Source organism: Lontra canadensis, unplaced genomic scaffold (genome assembly GCF_010015895.1).
Source record: "Lontra canadensis isolate GAN:19392208 unplaced genomic scaffold, GSC_riverotter_1.0 scaffold30, whole genome shotgun sequence".
NCBI lineage: Eukaryota > Metazoa > Chordata > Mammalia > Carnivora > Mustelidae > Lontra > Lontra canadensis.
The window spans coordinates 15782621-15805635 of record NW_022631024.1 but is presented as its reverse complement, the minus strand read 5'-3'; the positions used below and the strand labels follow the sequence as shown (position 1 = coordinate 15805635).

The 23015-nt window shown below is 53.7% G+C and overlaps 1 protein-coding gene across 4 annotated transcripts in view; it reads right to left on the bottom strand.

Moving 5' to 3' along the window:
• Window positions 1-23015, bottom strand: part of FUBP3 (far upstream element binding protein 3) — a 49759-nt gene that overhangs the window by 6380 nt on the left and 20364 nt on the right. For 3 of the 4 annotated variants that reach the window (XM_032866092.1, XM_032866094.1, XM_032866095.1), the window contains 13 exons: window positions 20279-20312; window positions 17883-17932; window positions 17447-17518; window positions 15904-15961; window positions 13731-13893; window positions 12436-12534; window positions 9763-9867; window positions 8414-8516; window positions 7679-7779; window positions 5224-5365; window positions 1366-1526; window positions 497-567; window positions 132-212 (listed from right to left, as the gene is read on the bottom strand). In XM_032866092.1, coding sequence (XP_032721983.1) covers window positions 132-212; window positions 497-567; window positions 1366-1526; window positions 5224-5365; window positions 7679-7779; window positions 8414-8516; window positions 9763-9867; window positions 12436-12534; window positions 13731-13893; window positions 15904-15961; window positions 17447-17518; window positions 17883-17932; window positions 20279-20312 — 1240 coding nt within the window. The remainder of the gene's footprint in view (window positions 1-131; window positions 213-496; window positions 568-1365; window positions 1527-5223; window positions 5366-7678; window positions 7780-8413; window positions 8517-9762; window positions 9868-12435; window positions 12535-13730; window positions 13894-15903; window positions 15962-17446; window positions 17519-17882; window positions 17933-20278; window positions 20313-23015) is intronic. The other variant, XM_032866093.1, reaches the window with a different exon arrangement.

Here is a 23015-nt window from a genome sequence, read left to right as displayed (position 1 = left end):
TCCACCTCCCGCCAGGCCATCCGTGATCTGGTGCTTCACGGCTCCCCCCCACCCCTGGGCAGTGGCCACGTGGCAGCCCTGGTCCCGAGAGTCCCAAGAGAACCACACGGAGGGAGTGAGAGGTTGCCTACCTCACAGGGGTACTGTGGGGGTTTCCGTTCACTTTAGCAGCAATGCTCGGGAAGCAGCCCGAGCTCCTTGGGGGAAACGTGCTGGAAGAAAGTGAAGAACAAATGAACGCGGCAGGCCGAGGAGCGCCGGGGGGGACAGCCGCTCGGGGACGCCCGCGCTGACAAGGCCCTCCACCCTGCGGGAAGGCCCCCACCCCTGGGACCGGCCAGTGGGCTATGAGCAGGCTAGAGGGGCCGGCCGAGGGAGGCAGAGGGAAGAGTCTTGCTCACACCAGGCTTTTGGCTGGCCCTCCCCAGAAGTGGCCGGAGAGGGGACCCCTTGATGGAGCGAGCGCTTGCTGCCGAGACCGACGTGACAGACTTACTTCTGAGGTGCGGCAGGCGGCTGGCCGAAAGGGCTCTGTCCAAAGGCTCCGGGCGCTCCGAGACTGGGCCCCTGTCAAGGGCACACAGGTAGCTCTCACGTCCCGTCGGCGGCACCTCTGCCCTCTGCCCAGGCCCCTCCCAGCCCCGGCAAAGTACAGCTTTTGGGGACACAGAGTCAAGTGACATCCAGATATCCTCTGACACTCACTAGCCTCGCTTCCCCACAGGGGCTTCGCTTGCAGAAACGGCTTCTGCCCCCTCGAGGGACCGAAACCACCGCACAGCCCATACGAGCGCCGTCACAGGTGCCCTAGCGCGTCACCCTGGGGGTAGGGACCAACCTGCTTGACTCTCCCGTCAATTTAGGCTGGCCCATGGCTCTTTCTGCCATTCTACGTCCCCTTTGAGGTGAGCAGTGGCCAATCTGTCCTCCATCAACACTCCCTTTCTTTATCTGCTTTGAGGTGCCTGAAACTAAAGCCAGAGTCAATGAAAGCCGCCTGCAGGGCTGGCCGCCAGGGCCGCGCCCGCGGGAGTCCAGGGGCAGCGCTGGGGGAAGGCTGCCGCCCCAGCTGCTCATCTAAGCCTGCAGGGGACCCGGCTCTGGGCCTGAGCTGCTGCGCTGCGGGGCCTCGGGGGCCTTGGTGAGTTCTGCCAGGGGGCTTCCTCCAGCGCGCCCGGGGCCTGGCCCTGGCATCCCTGGGCCCCAACCTTCCCCCGTGGCAACGTGGGAGGGGCCGCCCTCATGGGACATGCGGACCGGAAGGCACAGGAGGTACCAGGTTCTGGGGAGGAGCGGGTGCCTTGGACGAGTCCAAAAGAAAAGCCAGCTGCCATTAAGTCGGGCAGGCAAGGACCTTGTACGTACGCCAACTTTCTCATCTATGAGCTGTCTGGCCACCTCGATCTGCTGAGGGATGCCCCTGATGGTGAACATCCGCAGGCTGGGGTCGGTGCTGGGAGGGGGGTTCCGCTGCAGCTCCACGTGCGCGCCTGACTGCTGATTTATGCTTTTGATGTTCTCGCCCCCTGCAGGCAGGTGGACACAAGACACAAGGGTAAGTGGCAGTTGGGGCAGACCCAGAGGCCCGGTGGTCCTCTGCCACTTAGGGGAGGAAAAGGTGTCCTCCGCACCCCGGCCCCCACCCGAGAGCAGACAAGTACCTTCAACGGACTCCGAAACCCCCGTTCTGACAAACACCAGGGCTCTCTCATTTGCAAAACCAGACTGAAGAGCGAGGAAGCTGGTTCTTCTCCCTGAGCCAGGCTGAGGCCAGACACCGCACGGCACCCACGCCAGGGCCTGGAGCCCAAGGGTGCGCACGCCGGAGCTGGGCTCTTGGAGGCTCACTGCAAGCCCGCCTCTGCCGGGGGAACACACTCTGTCCTCAGCCCTGTGGGCCACGGCCCTGCGGCTCCCTCCCCGCCACCAGCGCACACAGACGGGCCATGGGCTCCAACGATGGCCAGAGCCCACTCAGGCCTTCCATGGCCCTTCTCAAGTCCCTGCCTCCTCTGGGGGGCGGAGCGGGGGAGGTCTAGACAGAGAGGCAGCGGAGGATGGGGGTCACAGAGGCCTGGGTGGAGCGGGGTAATGAAAATGTAGTTGGACCCTTTGAAAAACCTTTGAGAGTTCTAGTCTCTTAATGAGATTTGCGTAACAAAAGGTCCAGCAGTGTCACAATGGTTTGATTCTTCTTTTGAAATTTCACAGAATTTACAACTGGGGTGGTGGTAGTGGGAGCAGAATACAAGGAAAACCCAGGAGCACGGAGTCTTGCAACATCAGAAAAAGACAGTCTGGAAAATCTGGTACAGGCGACCAGAGAACCCCAAATGATCAAAGGCAAAGACTACAGGCCAGTCTCTGGATCACTCCACCCCGCCCAGAGTCAAAACCAACCTCAAATGACATCTGTCATTTCTGGGTAACACGTGCACAGTCCTTCCAGCCGCTGCTGGGCACCCATCACGCCCATCAAGCAAGTAGACAAGGAGGATCCCAAGAGCACGCCCGGCCCGTGTTGTGTCTTATCTCACCCTCTTGGGATGCTACCGGCCCAGAGAGCACAATCGGAGCCGGGGTCCTGCGGGCCTTCCCGAAGGCGGACACTGCGGGGAAGAAGCCCGGAGGAAACCAGGAAGCTGCTGGCCTTCGGGGAAAACTTTGTTCAAACTGGCGCGTGCAGCGTGTCAGTTTAGCGGAGGATGGGTTTCAATTTAAAAGCAAATCAAAAACAACAGCGTGTCAGACCTTCCTTCGGGTTCCGCTACGGTTTAAGAGCAACCCTGCATCCTCCACCTCAAGCACAGAGCACTGGCCAATGCAGAAAGTCACAGAAAAGCCTTCCAGCTGCTCGGTGGCCTCTGGGTCAGAGCGAGCCCCTCCCAGCCCTACAACTACCGCCCTCTGCTCCCGTGTCACGATTTCATCCTCTTGGCACCATGAAAAGTGAGCAGCTTTGCTCCTGGGAAAAGTGTTTCTGGGGCTTAAGGAAGGGCAAGAAGAAGGAACTGGAAACCTTCCTAGCGCACACCCAGTGCTTGCAGGAATCCTCCAGCCTCCCCCGGGCCGGGCCCCGCGGGGTTCCAGAGGCAAGAACACAAAAGGGCGCGCATGTGGCATGTGGAGCCCGGCTCCCGCAGCACTGGAGCAGCCGGCCGAGAGCAGGGCAGCATAACAATCGGGGGAAGAGGCGGCACGAAACCGCGCGGGGCCGGAAGGAGTTCATTTAAGTTCATCTTCCTTCAAAATGAGGTCACCAGCTTGGCACACGGTGGCTGTCCACAGGCTCATTCGGCAGCCTGTCCATTCTTCCACCTGATGGGGGGCAGAAGCGACCCACCAGTGGCCCCCCAGCTGGACGTGAAATCGTAAAGCAATTAATCAAACCCGCTAAAAGGCCCGCCTGACAAGAGCAGGGCTGGTCGCTCTATCTGTCGCCGCTGCTGTATTTATCATGGAAATCCAGCAGGGGCCGGGGAGGCACAGCGTCTGTCCGCGGACTAGAGCTGGGGAGGGGGGAGCGCAGCCTGCCTGCCTGCCTGCCTGCCTGCGGCTCCCTCTCCCGTCTCCCTCACCACGCGCTCTCCCTCACCACGCGCCTTCCTTAAGAGGGCGCACCCCCCACGCCCAGCCCCTGTGTGTGTGTGTGGGTGGGGGGCGGTGGAGAAAGACCCTGGCTGACAAACTTCGGGCCTCCGAGGCCGCAGTCGAACGCCCGGTCACACACAGATCATCAGTCACTGCTCCCTGCTGCCGTCACTCTCCCGTGGGAGTCGATCAGGATGACTTTGTCGAGGACAAACCATAAGGGGTGTCCTGCCCACACCCCGATTTCCCTGACTACCAGGAAGGGTCGCAGTGAAGAGAGCAAGGCCGCACCAGGCCACTGAGTCAACTCTCCTTGACAAATCGGCCCTCAGAAGGCACAGAACCCTAGCTCTGCTTCTCAACCCACAGGCACCAACTGGTCCGAATTTGCCCGCAGCCACGCTGATGGTCTGGGTGGCGGATCTGAGCCACCACAGCGTCTGGGCAGCTGACAGCACCCGCGAGCCCTGATCGGCATGTACACCCCGCCAGGACATGAAAGCAAACCCACATTGTTCCTACCGCCTCCGAGATGAACGATTTAGAAGACGACACCGAGACAGGAGATGCACGTTTCGAAGGAACATACCACACACGCCGACCACGGCAGGGCCAAATGCAGACTCCAGAAGGTGAATGAGAGGGGCAGGAGGCCCGCTGTGCTGGCCGGGGAGAGCGTGCTAAGGCAGCCTCAGCTCTCCGTCGAGTATGTTCCCAAACCCAAACCACCGTCTGTGGGACATTAGCTCCCTCCCATAGGTCAGAGAGGTCTGGTGGTGGCAGAAATGGGAGATACTCTGGGCGGGGGCGGGGGGGCTGGGGGAGGCCTGTATTTACTTCCTCTACATGTTGTCAAACAAACATGCACGAAGGCAGACACAAAGGCCTCAGCCTGTGTTGCTGGGGGTTGGGGGGCCCCGGAGAGCCCACGGGGAGGCCAGCCCACTGCGGAGAAGGCTGCTCGGCAGCCTGGAAATCTGCCTGCTCTCTCCTGGCTCACAGTGAAGGACGGCTAGGGGCCACATCAGCCACTAACAAGGGTTCCTGACCTAATGTTCCCTACAAAGTCAATCAGTATTTATTTCCCTCCACAGGGTGTCTGTTACTCACAGTAAATGTGCTCAAAAGATAAACGCTATTTTCATATGTGTCAATACGGACCAAATACCCAAATCCAGTCAGGACAAAAAGTGACATGCTTGTCAGAGGGCCATCTTCTCTTGAGCTGTTACCTTAACTGTTCCTCTGAGCTCCCAGGAGGCATGTTAATCGTTAATCAGTCGATGGACAAACACCCAGAGGCCCCTCACACTGGGCAGGGTGCCTTTGCGGCAACCCACGAAGCTTCACCGGGAGGCAGGGGTGGGGGGGCGGTGTCTCACTTCTGGTCTGTTCGGACTCGATAACCGACAGTCCCCTCTGCGCATGCTGGCGGGAAGACCGTAGGGACCGGCAGGGTCCCTACGGAAGGCAGCTGGAGTCGCAGGCTGGGCACCTGCAGTCAGGCGCCGCCAACAGACCTGACTTCACGCTCCGGAGGTACCGCAGGGGCCCCCTGTCTGCACGGGGGTAGCGGGGAGGAAGGTAGGGCAGAGAGAGGGGGACCACAAAACCCCAGCAGCGGCCCCTCACCTTTGCCTATGACGAGGCCGCACTTGTCTGCTGGGACCGTGTAGGTTATCTCCTGGATGCCACCAGGGGCTCCCACGCTCCAGTCGCCACGGCCACGGCCTCGTCCTCTGGCCACCGCGAGGCCTCCGAAGCCATCTCTCTCCTGGGAAGGAAGCAGAGCTCAAGTGATGATTTCTGCCACTGCCATGGGACCGCTCTTCAGCCCAGGCAGGAGGTGCAGTGACAGGATGTAATCAGTGCCACACGCTGGAACCTCAGCACCTCTCCCCATGCCAGCCTCGGAGGCACTCTTTCAAGCCAGAATTAGCACAAACCCCAGGTGCAGTCAGGAGGACAGGCGCAGACGAACCCATGCTTATACCAGCGGCCCCGCCAGACTCGACCGAAACAGGCAGTCGGCACAAACTCCTGTGTCTGGAACCCGGGCCCTACTGTCCAGGTATCGGGCATTGCTTTTCTCCTCCATGCTGATGCCCTTTCCCGGTGGCTAACGCTCGCTGGGCCTACCAGACACCGGGCGTTAGATGCAAAAGAGCCTCGGGCATCTCAAAAGGACACCCGACTTAGGCCTCCAGCCCTCCCATCCGCAGACACTGCTGAGGGCGGTCGGGGCACCTCGCAAGCCAACCAGCGGAAAGGATAAAAGGCTTTTCAAGAAAGTCGGTTGTCCTATTCTCCCCAAATTGGGGGGCAACAAACCAGGTGTGTGGGGCCAGCATTTGGGGGTGGAGCAGCCTGCGACATGCTCACACCGGGCCCCCCGCAGAGAGTACAACCCCCCAGCCGGCGCCTAACAGAAGGTTCCCTTCATTCAGGGTCAGCAATCTCATGGGAGGTCTTTGTCCCGAGTCACCCTGGAACAGCAGCATTTATGGTCTTTTTTAGATGCTGAGGGCAAACCTGGTCCAGCCCAGAGCCCCTTCGTGGAACGGAGAAGCCGAGCCGATGCTCAACACGGTGGACAATGTTCAGCAAAGCCCACCCATGCCGATGGAGAGTAAACCGAGCGCCTCCCCAGAATCTAAACCCGCAGAGAGGCTTGGAGTGCTTCTTCCCCTGCACTCGGCTCTTCTGAGACACAAATCATGAGTAAACGAGGCAATTCTAGGGATTTACGTGAAAATGCCTGCACACGCGCGTGCACACACAGCCGACCTCCCGGCCTGCGGCAGACTGTCAGAGGGGAGGCTGTCTCCCCGGCGCCCCCGCAGCTCTGGGTGTGTTGCTTCTTCCTGCTGCAGACGATGCTGGGCCCACTCAGGCACTCTCTTCTGAACTTGTCGCATCCCAAGAACTGCCCAGGACTCTGGCAGCAGCCCAAGCCCCGCTCTGGGATCTGCCGATTCGGGAAGTCCGCGGTGGGGGCTGTCATGCCGTAAGTTCAACACGGACACTTGGCAACTTGGGGGCTCGCATGGGTGGCACTGCACCCCCTCCACCCTCTGGTTTGTGGCTCACAGCTCGGCCCAGAGAGGCTCAGAGGCTTGTCCCAGCTCACACGGCTCACGGCAGAGGGGTTACGGTTTCTAATCCCGTGCTTCTCCTTGGCTCCAGGTGTTTTTAAACCTTCCCTCAGTTCAGCACACCTGGGAGACCTGCCGACCCAGCGTGAGGCCCAGGGGTTCCCGGAGCACTGAACAGCAGGGGCGCCAGCAGAGATGCTCACAGCATCACAAGCTTGCTCTCGTGCCCCGAGATGCACACGGAATCCACTGCGTGAAGATGGCTTTAAGACTCTGGAGGAGCACCCTGGTGGCTCAGTGGGTTAAGCCTCTGCCTTCGGCTCAGGTCATGGTCTCAGGATCCTGGGATCGAGCCCCGCATCAGGCTCTCTGCTCAGCTGGGAGCCTGCTTCCCCCGCTCTGTCTGTCTGCTGCTCTGCCTACTTCTGATCTCTCTCTGTCAAATAAATAAGATCTAAAATAAAAAAAGAAAAAAGACTCTGGAGGAGCCTGAAGTGTTTTCTGAGGCTAAGAGTTTATTTATTTATTTAGTGGACTCCATGCCCTGCATGGAGCCCAGTTCGGGGTTTGAATTCCCGACCCTGAGACCAAGATCTGAACTTCGATCCAGAGTCGAGCGCTGGGCTGACTGAGTGCCCCCGGAGCCCTGGAGTTGACTTAACGCAGTTCCACGCGAAAGGCACTCGGTCTGACCCATGGTGACCCGCACTGCACTTCTCCTAATGGTGTAGTTAGGAACTTCCTATGTCAAGAAAACCCAGACCCTGGGATAACAAAGGGAGGGGAGCAAGAAGCTAGTAACAAACTACAGGAAGGCAGGAAACAGGCAGGTGTAGAGAAGCTGCTGGCCATGACCCCAGAGGCGGGTGACTGAAAAGACCACTGTGTTCCAGAAATGCGACTGGAGAGAGCTCTACGGCGCTGCCCCAAGACCCCTGTGGCACTTTCTGCTTTTGCTGGTGACACAGCGGAAACCCAGAGAGCCAACCCACCTGGGCTGTGAGGATAAGCTCGTTGATGACGTGAGCCGCGTGCTGACACCGATCTGGAGGTCCCATGACTTGCGCAGCTCTCTCTGGACTGATACCATCGTCTGCAGGACAAAGCGAGAGGCGGCGTAAGGAAAAGCCCAACTTCAGCTGGAAAATAAGGTCACCTGACCTGCGATCAGTATTCCCGCCAGAGGCACGGAGGAGCACATGCGGCTCCATCTTTTTGCATGGCCCATGTCAACACTCGCTTCTTAGGTAATTACAGGCATTAAAAAAAGTCATCATTACAGAAACGCTAAACAATAAAGCAAAAGAAGGCAGACATGAGCGATGGCCGTGCTGCCAAACATGAACCTATCACACAGTTTTCCAACTTTAGAGGAATGAGGAAAATTAAGACAATGTCAATAATTTTGCTCATGAAGGTAAATCTACAAAATTTAAAAAACTGTCCTTTATGCTAAGACATTAGTCCTTTTTTTAAATGGTTTTATCTTTAAATAATGAAGTCAAAATAACAGTTTTGGTTTTTTTTTTTTTTTTGAGTCTTTACTGAACAAAATTAAAAGCTGGAAATGCTATGAGGGCCCAGAGGAGAAAGCTAGATTGGTAATTTGGTGATAGTACTGGTGGGAGGGGGAGTGGGGGACACACACATGAGCTAGTTACAGAGTCCTTGTGTTGCTTTATGATTCTTCAGAGCACTAAGGAGTTTTGACAGTCATGGAAACCAACCTGGCTTGAACTGAATCCTCACCCCGGCATCATTCTGAATCTTTTTGATCATTTCCCCATTTCTTCCTATTACAATCCCAACAGCAAACCTGGGCACAGACACCTGAGCACAGGGAAACAAAACCTGATCAGAGCTGTCTATAAATCTGTTATTTCTTAGAGGATACATTAAAAAAGACAAACCCAAAACACAGACTTGATTTTCATTGCAAGTGCCTTCCTGGAAATATGATATAGCATATCTTCCCCTCTTTGGAAAACTATCGTGATTGAGGATTGCATTCCTACCTATTAAATATATAATGCATCTCAGATTTGATCACGATAGCTATAAAATGAAGAATAATAAACTTTTTGCAGAAAAGGTTGAAAGTGGCAAGCTTATTTCCCAATTCCACGAACTTAACATAAATATACTATGTACAATGATTATACTCGTGGTCCCTGAAAGTGTATTTTTATCCCCCCTTCATTCTTCTATTGTGCTAATATATACAGAACATAATCTTCATCATTTTAACCATTTGTAAGAATACGGTTCAGTGGCATGAACTATACTCACAACATTGTGTAACCACCACTGGTCTCTATACCCCCAAAACCTTTTCCTCACCACCCCGCCACCCCCCAAAATTCTGTAGCCGTTAGAGACTCTTTCCATCAGCCCTGGTCACCTCTGCACAACGTTCTGTCTCGAAGAACTTGCCCGTTCTGGGCACCACGTGGAGGTGGAATCCCCCGTACCCGGCTTACTTTACTAAGGACCATATTCACAAGCCCTATCCAAGGTGAAGCGTTACCGCAGCGCTCCACTGGGAGGGAAAGCTTTCTGGAGCACCTGGGTGGCTCAGCTGGTTAAGTGTCCGACTCTCAGGTTGTGAGATGGAGCCCCGCGTTGGGCTCTGTGCTCAGCAGAGAACCTGCTTGAGATTCTCTCCCTCTGCCCCTCCCTGCCCCCGCACACATATTCTCTCTTTCATAAATGAATCTTTAAAAGTTTTTTAAGAAGTAAAGGAAAGCTTTTCATCCCATTCCACCTCATCAGTTAAGTTGGGCTTCCAGGTCTGCTACGCTCACAATGCAGAGCACCAAGAAAGCCCGGCCTCTGGTCTCGACCTGGGCAGCAGGAACAGCCTTGAGGCAAAGCTCATAACCAGGACGACGGCCTCATTCCCTGAAAGGCGTGCAGCTGGCTCCCTTCCCTCACCTCTCTGGCTGCGACTCTCTCTCCGTCCTTCCTCACACCCACCCTGGCTTTGAAGATGAACCAAAGCCCACTCAGTCAAGGTTAAAGAGCTAACCAAAGTGCGGCCTGTCTGCCTGGGAACTAGCCCGCAGGACAGGCATACCTCTATGCTGCCTCCTCCCGCGCGGGCACCGAAGTCCCCTCGGACACCTCGGAAGTCAGCCTGGTCCTTTTCTCGGATGATCTCCAATACCATTTCTCTTGCTTGCTGTGTAAACACAGAGGACAGGCATTATGGAAACCAAACTCCTAAGAAAAGCCATGACACCGGCTGAAATTTCCATACCACAGCCTGTTACGTCAGACTCACAGACCCAGAAGGCGCTTAGCTGGGGCCCAACTCACTTCCTGCGTTCCAACACGGGACACGGGTGGGCTGCTGGGGAGGGTCACAGAGATTGAGTCCTAGGTGACGTGTTCTTTACGTTGCCCAAGGCATCCACATAGGGCCCGGCCGGCTTTAAACCACAGTCAGATCAGCACATGTGCGCTGGGTCAGAGCCTGATGACTGTGGCCTGAGGCATCTGAGAGCTCTGTGGACAGGTTCCACCCCACAGGAGCCCCGGGGAGGTAAAGGGAAAATGCCAGCCCAGGGGGCCTGAAAATAACCTCCAGCTCCTAGAGATCAAATACCCCGATTACCAACTGGCAAGACTACCTCCCGGGCCTGACGCTCTCGGAGGCACACTCAGCGTCCTCTGCCCCCAAATGCACTTGTCGGCCCACCCTCCCCACACCGGTCCCGGCCGCACAGGAATCTGCGCTAAACTTTAGGTGTACATAACAACTCAAGGTCATGGGCACCCAGACTGCATCTTGGTTCTGGAAAAACCAAACCAAACCAAAAAAACTCCAAAACAGCAAATGAAGTCTACAAACATTTGGAGAAACTGGAGTAGGACTGACTGTAAGAGAATGTTAGGGGACTTGCTATCATTTTCTTAGTCCTGGTTATAGAAATTAGTTCTTATTCTTAGGAGACACATACAAGATCCAGGGACAGACGGTCATGACGCCTGCCACTTACTTAGAAATGGTATGGTCAAGCAGAAGTAAGTGCCACAAGCATGGCAAAATGACAGGGTGAGGTTACACACGTATGTGTTCACTGCTCTACCCTTTCAACTTGTCCGTATGTTTCAAGTTTTTCATAACAAAAAGTCGAGGAGAGAAAACAAACGACCAACAATTTATCCTAAACACAGCGAACGGCTTTTCCCAAATAAAAAATGTGGAATACACGTAGTTTTAAAATAAAAAAAAACAAACTAAAAACCTTTGGTTGTCAAGATTTTCCTGCAAATCACGGGAACATCAAGGAAATACACTCTTCGCTCTAGCGTTCCTTTCATAAAAGAATGAAGGTTCCACCACGGAAGACGAGCAGGGAGCCCCCCTGTACACACTCAGGGAGGTTAGAAGCCCTGGGGGGCAAGGCACCTGGGGGACCCTGGCCTGCTGGAGGGGAGTGAAGGGCGTACCCCGACCTGGAGCTTAAGGAAAGAGGCTGGTTTCACCACTGGCCCTCAATCCTGCTTTAAAACCAGGATTTTACGTCTGTGTCTGGACCAGAAGAACTACCAGTGACACCAGCTTGAGTCAAGCCAGAGAAGAGCATTAAGCGCTGGGGGAAATAAACAGATGAAGGGGTTTAGGCGGTACAAACTTGCATTTATACAAGAAAGAAGCCACACAGCTGAGAAGTGCGGCACAGGGGATAGAGTCACTAATACTTTAACAACTGCACAGTGACGGAGGGTAAGCGCGCTTATGGGGAGCCGCTCTGTAACAGAATTTCCCCGTGTGTTGAGTCACTATGTTGCACCCCTGAAATGGACATAATATCGTGTGTTGATTACAATAAAAATGCACGCAGACACCAATAAGCACCCACATGGATACATCCATTCGTAAATAAGTCATCGTGGGAGGGGAGGAATCAGGGGCACATTTTGCCGGAGACTGGTAACCTTGGCTGGCTCACAGCCCCAGAGCTCCCACGGAGAAACAGCTGCGGCTGACTAGCTCGCCGAGGTGCATCACCCTGGCGCTCCGCTAAATGCAGCAAAGGCACAGCACGCTGCAGCGGGCAGAGGCAGGAAAAGAACAGTCGTAGTTGGAACAGACACGGCCCACACCCGCAGCCCACGCGCATTCCTGCTGACAGTGAGAGTCGGAGGGTGGACCTGCCCCAGATGGTCTAGGACGAAGCCCCTCACTGCTTTCAGAAATGGGCTCTCCTCTGTGGCCGGGTGGTCGGGGCACAGGATGCTCGCTCCGAGGGCATACGTATGCCTGGGGGCTGCTCACCTCCCCCACCGGAGCTGGAGGTCTTGCAAGAGGGGCCTAGAGAGAAGCAGCGAGCGAGAGCCGAAGAGAGCCTGCAGCTGAGGTGCCCAGAGAGCCCAGAGACGGGAGACCACGCCTGATCAGGGCAACAAAACCATCTGCATTTATGGGAACGTCGCATACGTGCGCCGGCCACGACCGTTGCCGCCATCGTCACGTGGCTCTTAGGCTTTCCAAATACGGCCGGTGTAAATGAGGAACTCCATCCTCGTTGGCTCCGAATTCATTTAATGAACACCTGGGGCTAGTGGCTTGGCTGAAAGCAGGACATCCCTATAGCCCTTCCATCACACCCGGTTTGGGACAACAGCTCCCCTTAAACAAAGGAACACCCAGTTTCACAACTTCTTGCATGACACGCAAGCCCCCCCACCCCCCTTGCGACCCCCCACGCAGGACCTGCTCCATCCGTGGTCCCTCCCTTACCTGTACTTTGAACGGGTCTCCCGTGATGCGGAGAGGCTTGTCTGCTCCTGTAGGCAACGGGCCGTCCTGGATCATGACCATTTTCACACCTGTCCGCTCCTGTGGGGGCAACACGCCAGGATGGCCGTGAGGAGGAGCACACGTACGCGCCGCAAGCACGGGGCAGGGCCCCGTCCACCATCAGTCCCATCCCTCCGACCACAGGGTGCTGCCCTGGGAGGACGACGGCGCGCAGGCCATGCTGGACAGCCGCCAGGTGTGCGACACGGAAAACCGTATCCCAAAACTCTCCTCCCTTCCCGGTCTCCAGAATAGCGCAAGTGGATCAGTTTTTCTGAGGTGCCAGGCAGTGACGGCTTCTCATTAGGGCCCGAGCACAGCTCTGAGACAGAAGGGCTCCCGCTGCCCTATTTCACTGATGGGGCGGGCCCGACAGCAGGTGCCCAAGGTCCCAGAGCTGAGGCAGGAAGGAGCAAATGGTGGATTCTGGATTCCAGGACTGAAGCGCCCGCACCAGAGCGCCCACCAGGCTGAGGGCTGGGCGGGGAGTGCGCGCACCGGGCCGCTCACGAGCCCCGACCTGCAACCTCAAAAGCCCAGGAGGGGAAATAAACGTTTGTACACAGCTCATTTGGCTGCAAAATGAACCTGAACTCTCGGAAGCGTATGTGTAGCCCCTCTCACGGTGGGTGACTGTCACTGCGCCTGGCTAGACCAACAGGAGTCTGGTTACGGGGTGTGCCCCGGAACTTGCCGGGGTATTCCATCCTGAACACATCTGGCCCCCGTGTCTCACACGAGGGATCGTGGAACCGCAGCAGCTAAGGCTCGGGAGCATTCACTCAGTCACGGACTCTGGGCCGAGGGTCCGAGGTAAAGATAAAGTCAGGAGTTACCACTTCTGCTTCGTGACAGCAGTGAGGCCAACAAGGACTCCGAGCCCTCGACAAATACACACACGTATTTAAGATCCCACAGCTAGTGAGAGGGTGTACGGCTGGCTAGGAGCCTCAGCTCTGGAAAGTCCACACAGGACTTTCACCTGAGACGCTGTCATCCGGTGGTAAAAACAGCCCCCACAGAGCGTCACTGCCCCAGTGAGGGCATCACACTGGCAGTCGCACCTGCCCACAGTGCCTGTTCATAAGCGCCCGTCCGAAGGAGGATCTGTGGCACCCTGGAAGCAGAGGGGTGCACGGCCTGCCCAGCGGGGGGTAGTCCGAGGTAGGACCAGCCCTCCCCACCGCCCCTGAGTCCCAGAAGGCCCGCTGGAGAGCCACTCAAGCCTCACGCACCTGCAACTGCTTGATCGTTTCCCCTCCTTTGCCAATGACCAGACCCACTTTGGACGCAGGGATAAGAATTTCCTGGATTGTGCTATTGCCATCTATGTCGTTGTGAAAGCCAGGGCCGTTCCGACAGCGGTCCACAATCTGCCCCAGGAGCCGTTTGGCTTGTCTTTGGGAGGGAAAAGAATCACAAGAGAAAGAGCATTACATGAAGGTGCTGGGCGCCCACGGGAGAGCAACAGCACGGGGGGAAGACCACGAAGGAATCAAGGCAGCCCTCCATCCAGCTCCAGCTCCTGCCCCCACAACCCGGGAGGTCTCTGCCACCTGCCACGCTCCCGGGCTGGAATTTAAAAGCAACACACACCACATGCCAACATTCCAACACAGCCCTGTCCGGCCTGCCCTCTGCCCGTGAGGGGGTCCGGCAGTCCCGGCACCAACACGTCTCGTCTCCCATCACAAGCATCAGCCACTCCCGCGGTGGCGACCACCTCTGATCCCCCTGCCTCTCTCTCTGGTCCTCAGTCTGGCACAATGCTTCCCACAGAGGAGACACTCAAGAGACATTGGTTAAATACAGGCAGGAGAGAGCAACGAGAGAGATGGGAAGAAAGAAAGCGAGGGTTAGTAATCACCATCTGAATTCCCAGACTCCCAGTCTCTTCTCCCTAACCAACCTGCTCTCTGGCTTTTGAGCTCAGGCTAGGAGCGCCAGAGTGGGGAGGAGAGGCCGGGACCCAGTGCAGCCGCAGAGCCCCAGATTCAGGCTCCGTGCCTGTCCGCTTGGATTCTCGGGCGCCGGCTTCCCCTGTGATGCTGTCTGGTGCCGGGGGACTCGGGAGGCAGGAGAGGGAGACCGCAGGGTCGACACAGCACACCCGGCCCCGCTGTCCAGGCCACCTGTCAGGGCGACTGCCTTTTCAGCACCAGAAGCTCCCCTGGCTGGTTTGTTCTTTAAATCACCACATATGATCTAGTTTTTGGTTCCTCTGCCAGGGAGCTATTCAGCTACTATGCAGCACAGGAAGAAGATGAAACTGTTTCTTCCTAAAGTTACAGTGCTGTTGCCCCGACTGCCTGGGTAGAGAAGTGGAAGCCGGAATGGTTAAAAGAGGAGAGGAAAGAAGAGAAAGGGAGGAAACGGATGTTGCCTTTTGTCGTCTTGAGCCTCTCTGCGTACAGAATCGGCCTGGCCGGTCTTCTCAGCGACACCAGCTTTTTAATATTTTGCTTGTGTACTAAATTAACCTGTGTTGGAAGAAAGACGCCTGGACCCCGGCAAAACCATCCCGCTTGCCCTATAATGCACACCTGCCAGCGGTATTTATTCTGGTTCACTGCTCGCAATGTTGCGGCAGAACAAGAGAATTTAAACTCATCTGGACTCCGGGAGAAATGGAAATGGTAAAACAGCCCTATCTACTGAGGCAGGCATAATCTTAGCACCCCTGTCCCCAAATGCAACGCTACTCAGTCGATTGAAAAAGGAGAGTGAGCAGACTCTTAAGTTAGTACCTCCCCGTTCCCCCGGGAGGTGCGTGGACTGCCGAGGCCTGTCTCTGACACGAGGCTCTGAGCACGGGTGTCCCACGGTCGGAAAGCAATGCCAGCCGTAAGGTGGTGACAACGTCACCCGCTCAACGTCAAGACACCCTCTGGCCGGTCTGTGTAGCCCTCTGAGAGGAGCAAGGGCCACAAAGAGTCAACTCGTTTGGTTCACAAATGTCAGAAGGGCAGTGGGATCAGCCCCGGGCAAAGGACCTAGTGCCAGGATTCTCAACGGTTCACCGAGTGACAGGCTCACGACGGCAGACCTGCTCAGGGAAAGGAGGTGTTACCGAGGAAGAAGGAAGCAGATGAGAGTGTTCAGACGGGGCCAGTGTACACTCTTTAAAGAACCTGGTGTATGGAGTGGATGTTATGGCGGCTGCCAGAAATTCTGTAGCGTTTGGGGGAAAAAAAAAACAAACCACGGTGATACCTTATGTGTTTTAAGTAACAGAAAACTCCCCTGGCATGGCAACCTCCCAGATCCTTCTCCACAGAAGCACCTGCTGCTGTGGCCAGGCTGCGGCGCGGCTCCACAGCGCTCAGTAACAATCTGGCCCTTCCACGTCTCCCCATGTGGGGAAGGAGGAAGAAGAGTGACAGGAAGAAGTAAATAAAATAAACTTACTCAATACTTTCTGGGGTTCCGGTAAGTACACAGGGTCTCTCTGGAATCCCAGAACTCTCTATAAGAAGAATCAAGAAGATGAGGTGTGTTGGTGGGCACCAGGCAACCGTGCACCCGTGCCTCTGTGTACAGACTCTCTCTGGCCTGGTCCCTACACCGGCCCCACAGAAGCCCGGGCCCCAGGAAGAGACAGTTGGCTTCCGCTTGTGGAGAGAACGGTAGGCTGCTGGCTCCGCCCTAGATTCCCAAAGTAGAAACAAGTTCTGCAGGGGGAGCGGGCAGGACGCCGCGGAGCCCTGACAGCGGGTCCTAGCGGGCTCAGCTTCCTTTCTGACCCAGCTGTGTGCCGGGGAGTGCCTGAGTCCTCAGTTTCTCCGCCTGCAGAGTGGGTTACGGTCACCTGTTTGCACACCAGTGAACAATTTAATGGTAGACCCACACCAGGCCTGGTACCAGGTAGTGTGTGAATTTCCTGAGAGAGCAGGGACGTCTACGTGGAAATAGTTCCGGGCCATTTGACGAGAGAGGAAAAGCTTGCTTTCCGACACCACATGACGCTTTCCTGTGTTCTTAAAAAACCTGCCTCTTAAAATTCTTAACTCCAAAAATAAATAAATAAATAAATAAATAAATAAATAAAAACTAAAAACAGTTACTGCCTTGGAAACATGGTAACATGTATCTTTTAAACAGACAAATGCTTCTCTAGTCAACAGTCCTCCACACCCCCTCATCCGCTATGGAAAGAGACCAAATTCAAATGAGTTGCTCAAACTATTAATAATGTTAAGAATGCTTCTTGGGGCGCCTGGGTGGCTCAGTGAGTTAAAGCCTCTGCCTTCAGCTCAGGTCATGATCCCAGGGTCCTGGGATCGAGTCCCACATCGGGCTCTCTGCTCAGCAAGAAACCTGCTTTCCCCGCCCCCTGCCCCACTGCCTCTCTATCTGTGATCTCTGTCAAATAAATAAATAAAATCTTAAAAAAAAAAAAAATGCTTCTTTTCCTCAATCTGTCTCTCTCTGTAATGCATAGGCCAAACAGCCCCAGCTGGGAAAGGTCCTGAACTGTGTTTCACGCGGGCTAATTTAGCCAGAACCCCCAGCTGGCCTTGGCCTCTTTCCACAATGGGGGGGGCGGATAGGGGGAGGTTCTGATCCAGGGGAGCCAGTGAGCAGTCCCCAGGAGTGACCCCAAAGCCACAGCTCTCCTCTAGGCCCCACTGTCTGGCATAACCTCCTGGTACAGAAAACTGCGGTCCTAGAGCAGCCGGTGTCTGGCCGGGGCCACGCAGAGCCACAGAACTACGGAGGGCCTCCTCCAGAGGCCAGATGGGCGGGTGGCCTTGTCTCCAGGCCCGCTTTTGCCCTGGTTTTTCTGGTTCTCATCTGGAAGTCCAGCTCTAAAAGCACAAGGAGAACGGCAATCGCATATACTTACTCAGGTCCCTAAACGTCTAAGCAACGAGCAAAGGTAACGAATCTGGAAAGTCTGGCAAACCACAGATTTCTACCAAACTGAGATCTATGAAGAAAGAAGCCTTACCTGAGGCAATCTGAATTTTGCAACCAGATTCTGCTTGAATCCGTGAAATCTGCTCACCTCCCCTGCCGATAACTGAAACAAATGGAACAGGGTCAGAACATGCCTCCGTTCCATGTTCAACCATGCATGAATGACTTAATTAACTCAGCAAACATTTACACTTGGCCCGCGGCACTGCAAATCACGGTGGCCTCGGCGAGCCACGGAAATCCTATGGGAAACACAGCGGACAGGTACAGGGTATTCTAGCTGAAGTGAGGAGAGAGGTAGGGTGGGGAGAGAGACTGGTGGAGGTGCGTGGCTCTCTCTCTCTCAGTCTGGAGAGAGACCTGCAGCCCTTCAGGGCTCTGGGGGACAGAGTGTGCAAAGCCTTCTACCACAGTGATGGTCACACTGTAAGATTAATCAGGGCCAAGTAGATAATGTGGATACTTACTAAATCCAACCATCTTATCAGGCACTTTGAATTCTTCTGTTATTACTGCCCTAAAAACAAAGAACATTTTGGAAAAACATATAAAGAATTTCATGGCCATTTCAGGTTCCCCACGTTTCCCATATTGGCAATGCCAGAAGACAAGAGACTTAAATCATGCCAATAAGTCCCCAGCCCTCAGGAAAAGAGTGTCATCTCATGGGACCTCTGGTTAATCACTTCTGGAAAAGATCCCAGCCTCCTCTCTCACCGTGAAAGAGGGAGAAACCTCTGATTTTTTTATTAAACCATCAATTCTAGTAACAACTCCCTTTTCTTCTCAGTATGGCCTAACACTTTAAGATTCTTTGGGGTCTGTGAAGTTAACTTCGACTTCTCTGCCAGTCTCCTTAAGACACAGATAGCAATGCTGAATTTCTCTTCAACATTCCTGGTTTCCCCATCTTTTTATTGCTTTCTGGCCTCCCTCTAACTGATCTGTTGCTTTGGGTGAGATGCTCCAAATGGAACCCAGATCCAGCAGAGGCCTAATCAGTGTTGACCAGGACAAAATAATCACCTTACTCTGCAAGGTACTTTCGTTCAACGCTATTCCATCCATTATGTGTCGGGTTTTTTGTTTTTGTGTGTGTGTGTGTGTGTTTTTAAAACAACGGCTGCACTGGTTCTTTCAAACAAACCTTCAAATTTGCCAGAGAGTGTATTGTGGACAATACCCAATTTGCCCAAAGCCCCAGAAAGCAATTAAATCTAAACATTTACCTTAGGAGGAAGCTAAATGCAAGTAGTTTAAAAAGAAAAAAGGGTAAGCATTTTTAAATATCTCTCAGACAGCTGGATTTTTACCCATCACGAAAAGAATCAAATCCAGCCCATGTTTTTAGGGAAAGCGTGACACGCAGGAGAAAGGCAGAAGGCGCGACAGCACTTGCCACCGTCTCAGTTTGAGGAGAGCGGACAGTCCTCTCCCCGAGGAGCTTACCTCCCCCGGCTTATACATGTGCAGAGATCCCTCTCTACAGTCTTGAGATGTTTGAGTTCGCCCCCAAATCAGACAATGCCAAATTCCTAAGTCAGCAGCACTGTGGACACAAACGCCGAGCCTCAAGGGCCCAACCCGTCTGGAGAGGCCACGGGGTCCCCGTGAGGGCTGTTTCCCTGCCATGGTGGAGGGTCGCGGTGCCCCTGTGCGTGTGGCCACGAGACCGCAGCCCATGCGTGTAGCCCTGTCTGTTCTCCGCAAGTGTCACTGGGGGATTTACTGGGAGCGGTTCAACACTATCACAATACAAACTGTCACAGAACTCAGCAGTTCCTCAGCCCTCAGGGAATGGCAGAAGCAGACTCTCCTGGAGGCAGAAATGTATGAAGAGGAGCTGCTCTGGGCCCCGAGACAAAGCTCCATTCTGACTGTGAGGCTGAAACTTGTTGACTGCACGAAGTACGACATTCTTAGGAAAGTAAAATCTTAATTATGGCTTTGTGGGAAAATTATGTTTGATACTAACAGCAACATCATTTAAATTATTCTAATTCACTAAAAAAGCAAACCAGTAACAATAAAACCCAGGTTAAATCTTTTGGTTAACCGAGGCCTGATGATTTCTAGAAACTCCCAAACACTTGTGTAGAACACAAGAGGACATAACTGTATTGTTACTGGTGAAGATTAAGGATACGATGTTACAGTAATGGAGACACAACACAGAATGTCATCCACGAGGGGAGAGAAACTGAGGCAGGTTCCTGCACATTTTATTCCATTTGAAGGGTAACATTTTGACCACAAACATCCTATCTTACAGACTGGTCTTCTTAAAGCCCAGACCTCTCTGTAGCTCTCTAAATCCTCAACATTTAAGGGAAGGCTATGCGGGTAAACTGAGGCAGGGAAGCAACTGGGCCCTTCGCCAAGGTTCTCTGGAAAGTCCTCCTCAAGGGCATGGGGTGGGGCCTGGGTTTCTGGCTGCCCAGGACCACGACTCCTTGAGAACCACAAGCTTTATCTTGTGGAAAAGCCCAAAGACGAACACTTCTTGGGACACCTCTGCTCACATGGAGGCATTAAGGATTCGTAAAACTGTGGAAACCATCAACTCAGGATGGAAAATTTCTCTTTTTAGATTAGATATATGTGGGACAGAAAAGAGCTCCCACACTCGAGAGGTCTGTTAAATTTACATACAATAATGGGTGATTTTTAATAGCTCCCATTCGTTTCTCCTTCGTGCTTACGCTGTCTTGGAAAGGACTACAAAAAACTTGAGTCTTAAAGAAATCTAGCCCCTGGTTTTTCCCATTCTCAACCTCTGACTTTCTAAGACTCTAGTACAGATGGTCGATCGATAAACAATTAGAAATGATCAATAAATAATAAAACATAACCCACTGCTTACCTTTGATGTACCAAGGCCCCTAACTGGTTACCTACTGTGGCAAGGAGAAAGAGAAAAGAAAAATCAAAGCATTAGCACGGATAAACTGACTCCATCCTTACACGAGTTCTTACCGTTTCAGGGAGGGAGGGGACGAAAGGCAGAAAGAAAGCAAACAGTAATTTAGGCTCAGTGGCTGCAATGAATGCGTTACATGATATGAAACAGGAGGGGACGTCTTGATCAACACAGTCTCTAACCCAGTGTCCAGCTGAACGCAGGATAAGAAATTGATCTGTGTGTCCGCATGCTGAGAGGCCTGGGAGAAAATCCCGCCTGCCTAAATCCCTCTCCCTTTCCCCCTCCCTCCTGCTCGGGATCCAGATCAATGTAAAGATACTGAGGGTTCCCTCTTGCTCTTTCTCAAGCAAATGAGAAGGTTTAACCTCCTAGCCTGGGAGCATCGTTAAAGGACTGCTCCGTGGCAGCTGTGGTCACTAAGAACATGCACATATGTTCCTGCTGGCCACGGGGCACCCCCCCCCCAATTCTCCCTGTCCTCCCAAGAACATAAACATCTCAAGGAAGAGGATCTGGCATCTTCCTTCCTTGGGCCTCTTCACTGACCCACCACAGCAGTCCGCATGCAGTGGACGCTAAGAACGAGTGTGCCTTTCAAGCCCATTTCACAGAGACAACGGTGCCAAACAGCCTCTTATTATGAAAACCGACTCTGTAATCACATTCCCACAAAACCACTTTAGCTACGCTTTTTGTCCCAGTTTCTCCTCTTTCGGCTACTGATGAGCGTTTCCCTAACCAACCAGCAGCGAAAAGGATTCTGCGCTGTTTCTCTTTTGGAAAACGCAGCCCAGGAAACAAAGGCGGTGGACGAGGAAAAAGTATCAATCCTCAACATATTCTGAGGGACTGAACGGACCTTGCGAGGCGCTAACCAGAGCATTCAGAACCTTGTCTCTAGGGAAAGTCTGGAGGAGGACAGACAGGAGGAGATCAGTGGGGAAGGGTCAAGCACACCAGCTTCCGAACAAAGAGTGGAATGAATGGTCTGACATCTGAAATCTTTGACTCCCAACTGCTCTTCTTTCTGCCTGAACTTAACCCTGCCCTTCTGGCTGGACGGGAACTAGTCCTCAGACGACAAAGGAAAAGAAACCAGATCATGGTTTTTTAAAAGAAGAAAAAGCATACAGAGACACCGCTAGCAGAAAGCAAATGAGGCTCCGGAGTCAGTACCATATTTCTTCTGGATCAATAGCGAGACAATGGTTTGCAGCCAAAATATTGACATTACGTACTATTAATCTGCTTATCTCAGGGATGAGAGAATTGTTTTTTATTGAATCTTCAGATTCTCTTCTTGCATTTCCAGTTGGAATTTGACAAAAGCTCTCTCACTTGGGACAGGTGGTGCTCAGGATTCCCATCCCACGTGAAGACTGTTCAAAGACAACCTTGGGCAAGGAGTCCTCATCACACCCTTGGCCCCTGCATGGTGCATGAGAGGCCTGTCCACCATCCAAGGCAGTGGGTATGAAAAAAACAGGCTGGAGAAGGATGTCCCCAAGAGTGCCCTTGAGTTTGGTCAGCTGTCCCTACCCGGGGGTCCAGCTCCATCTCCCTGCTCACTGTCAGGACACCTCCCAGGGATCAAGAATACACAGAAGACAGAGAGACTGAAGACCGAAATGCCTTGACATGCCGAGAACACAGAGGCGCCTGGTCCCCAAAGAGGCCAACACGGCCGGACCTGGCCCGCTGTGATGTTTGGTAAGAGATGTCAAAAGGCTGATGATCTTTAGCTATTTTGGCCAGAAACGCCACAGAAATAGGGTAAAGGGGAACACTACCATAAAGAACTTGGTGAGATTCAGAAGAACATTAAAAAGGCTCTTGGTCAACGCCATTTGAGAAATTTTGTGCTTGTCACACAAAAAAGGGCAATTCCTTTTTGTGGGTAAGGTACGTGTCACAGGTGCCCACTGCCTCGCTGGTAAGGGGAGGGGCTGGCAAAGAGGAAAAGCAGAAGCACACACACCAGCACCCCCCGCCCACCCCTTGGACTGCTGCGAGCCACCACACAGGAGGAGGAAATCAAATTCCAACCGAGACTCAGCTCGGAGTTGGTGGGCTCTGAGGAACGACATACCTCCTCCTCCTTCTGTGCAAATGCCGCAGCCACAGGCTGAAACGTGTGATTTAATGAAGTTTTAGTCCCTGCAGAAACGGCTCCATTTGTTGCCGACCAGAGAAAACGAGCAGTTAGATCAGGGGCGCTAGGCACTCACAAGGCGGACGGATAATGTCCACTCCACGAACACGGAGTCTCCCTCTGTCTTCAAAGTGAAAAAGGGTCCGAGGAGGGAGGCATATGGGGACCTATCAAGTTCAATTCCATGGTAACTACAGTCATTTTACTGTAAAAAAAGGCAAAATGCTGCCCACAATCAGTCCCATTTCCCGTTAATGGTGCACGCTGGCCCACAGTGCCTCATCTCCCCTCAGAAGTTCAACCCAGCTCCATTCCAGCCCATGTGTGCGCGCGTGGGCACACTCACACACACACACACACGCACGCACGCGCGCATGTGATTCTCGTTTACCTGGCACACCACATAATGGGAAGCTGACTGGGCTAGGGGAAAATGGGCTTCCCATAGAAGAGATTCATGCTACAATATGAGACATTTTTTCTGAAGAGTAATACTCTGCCAATTTCAATAATGATCGTCCAAAA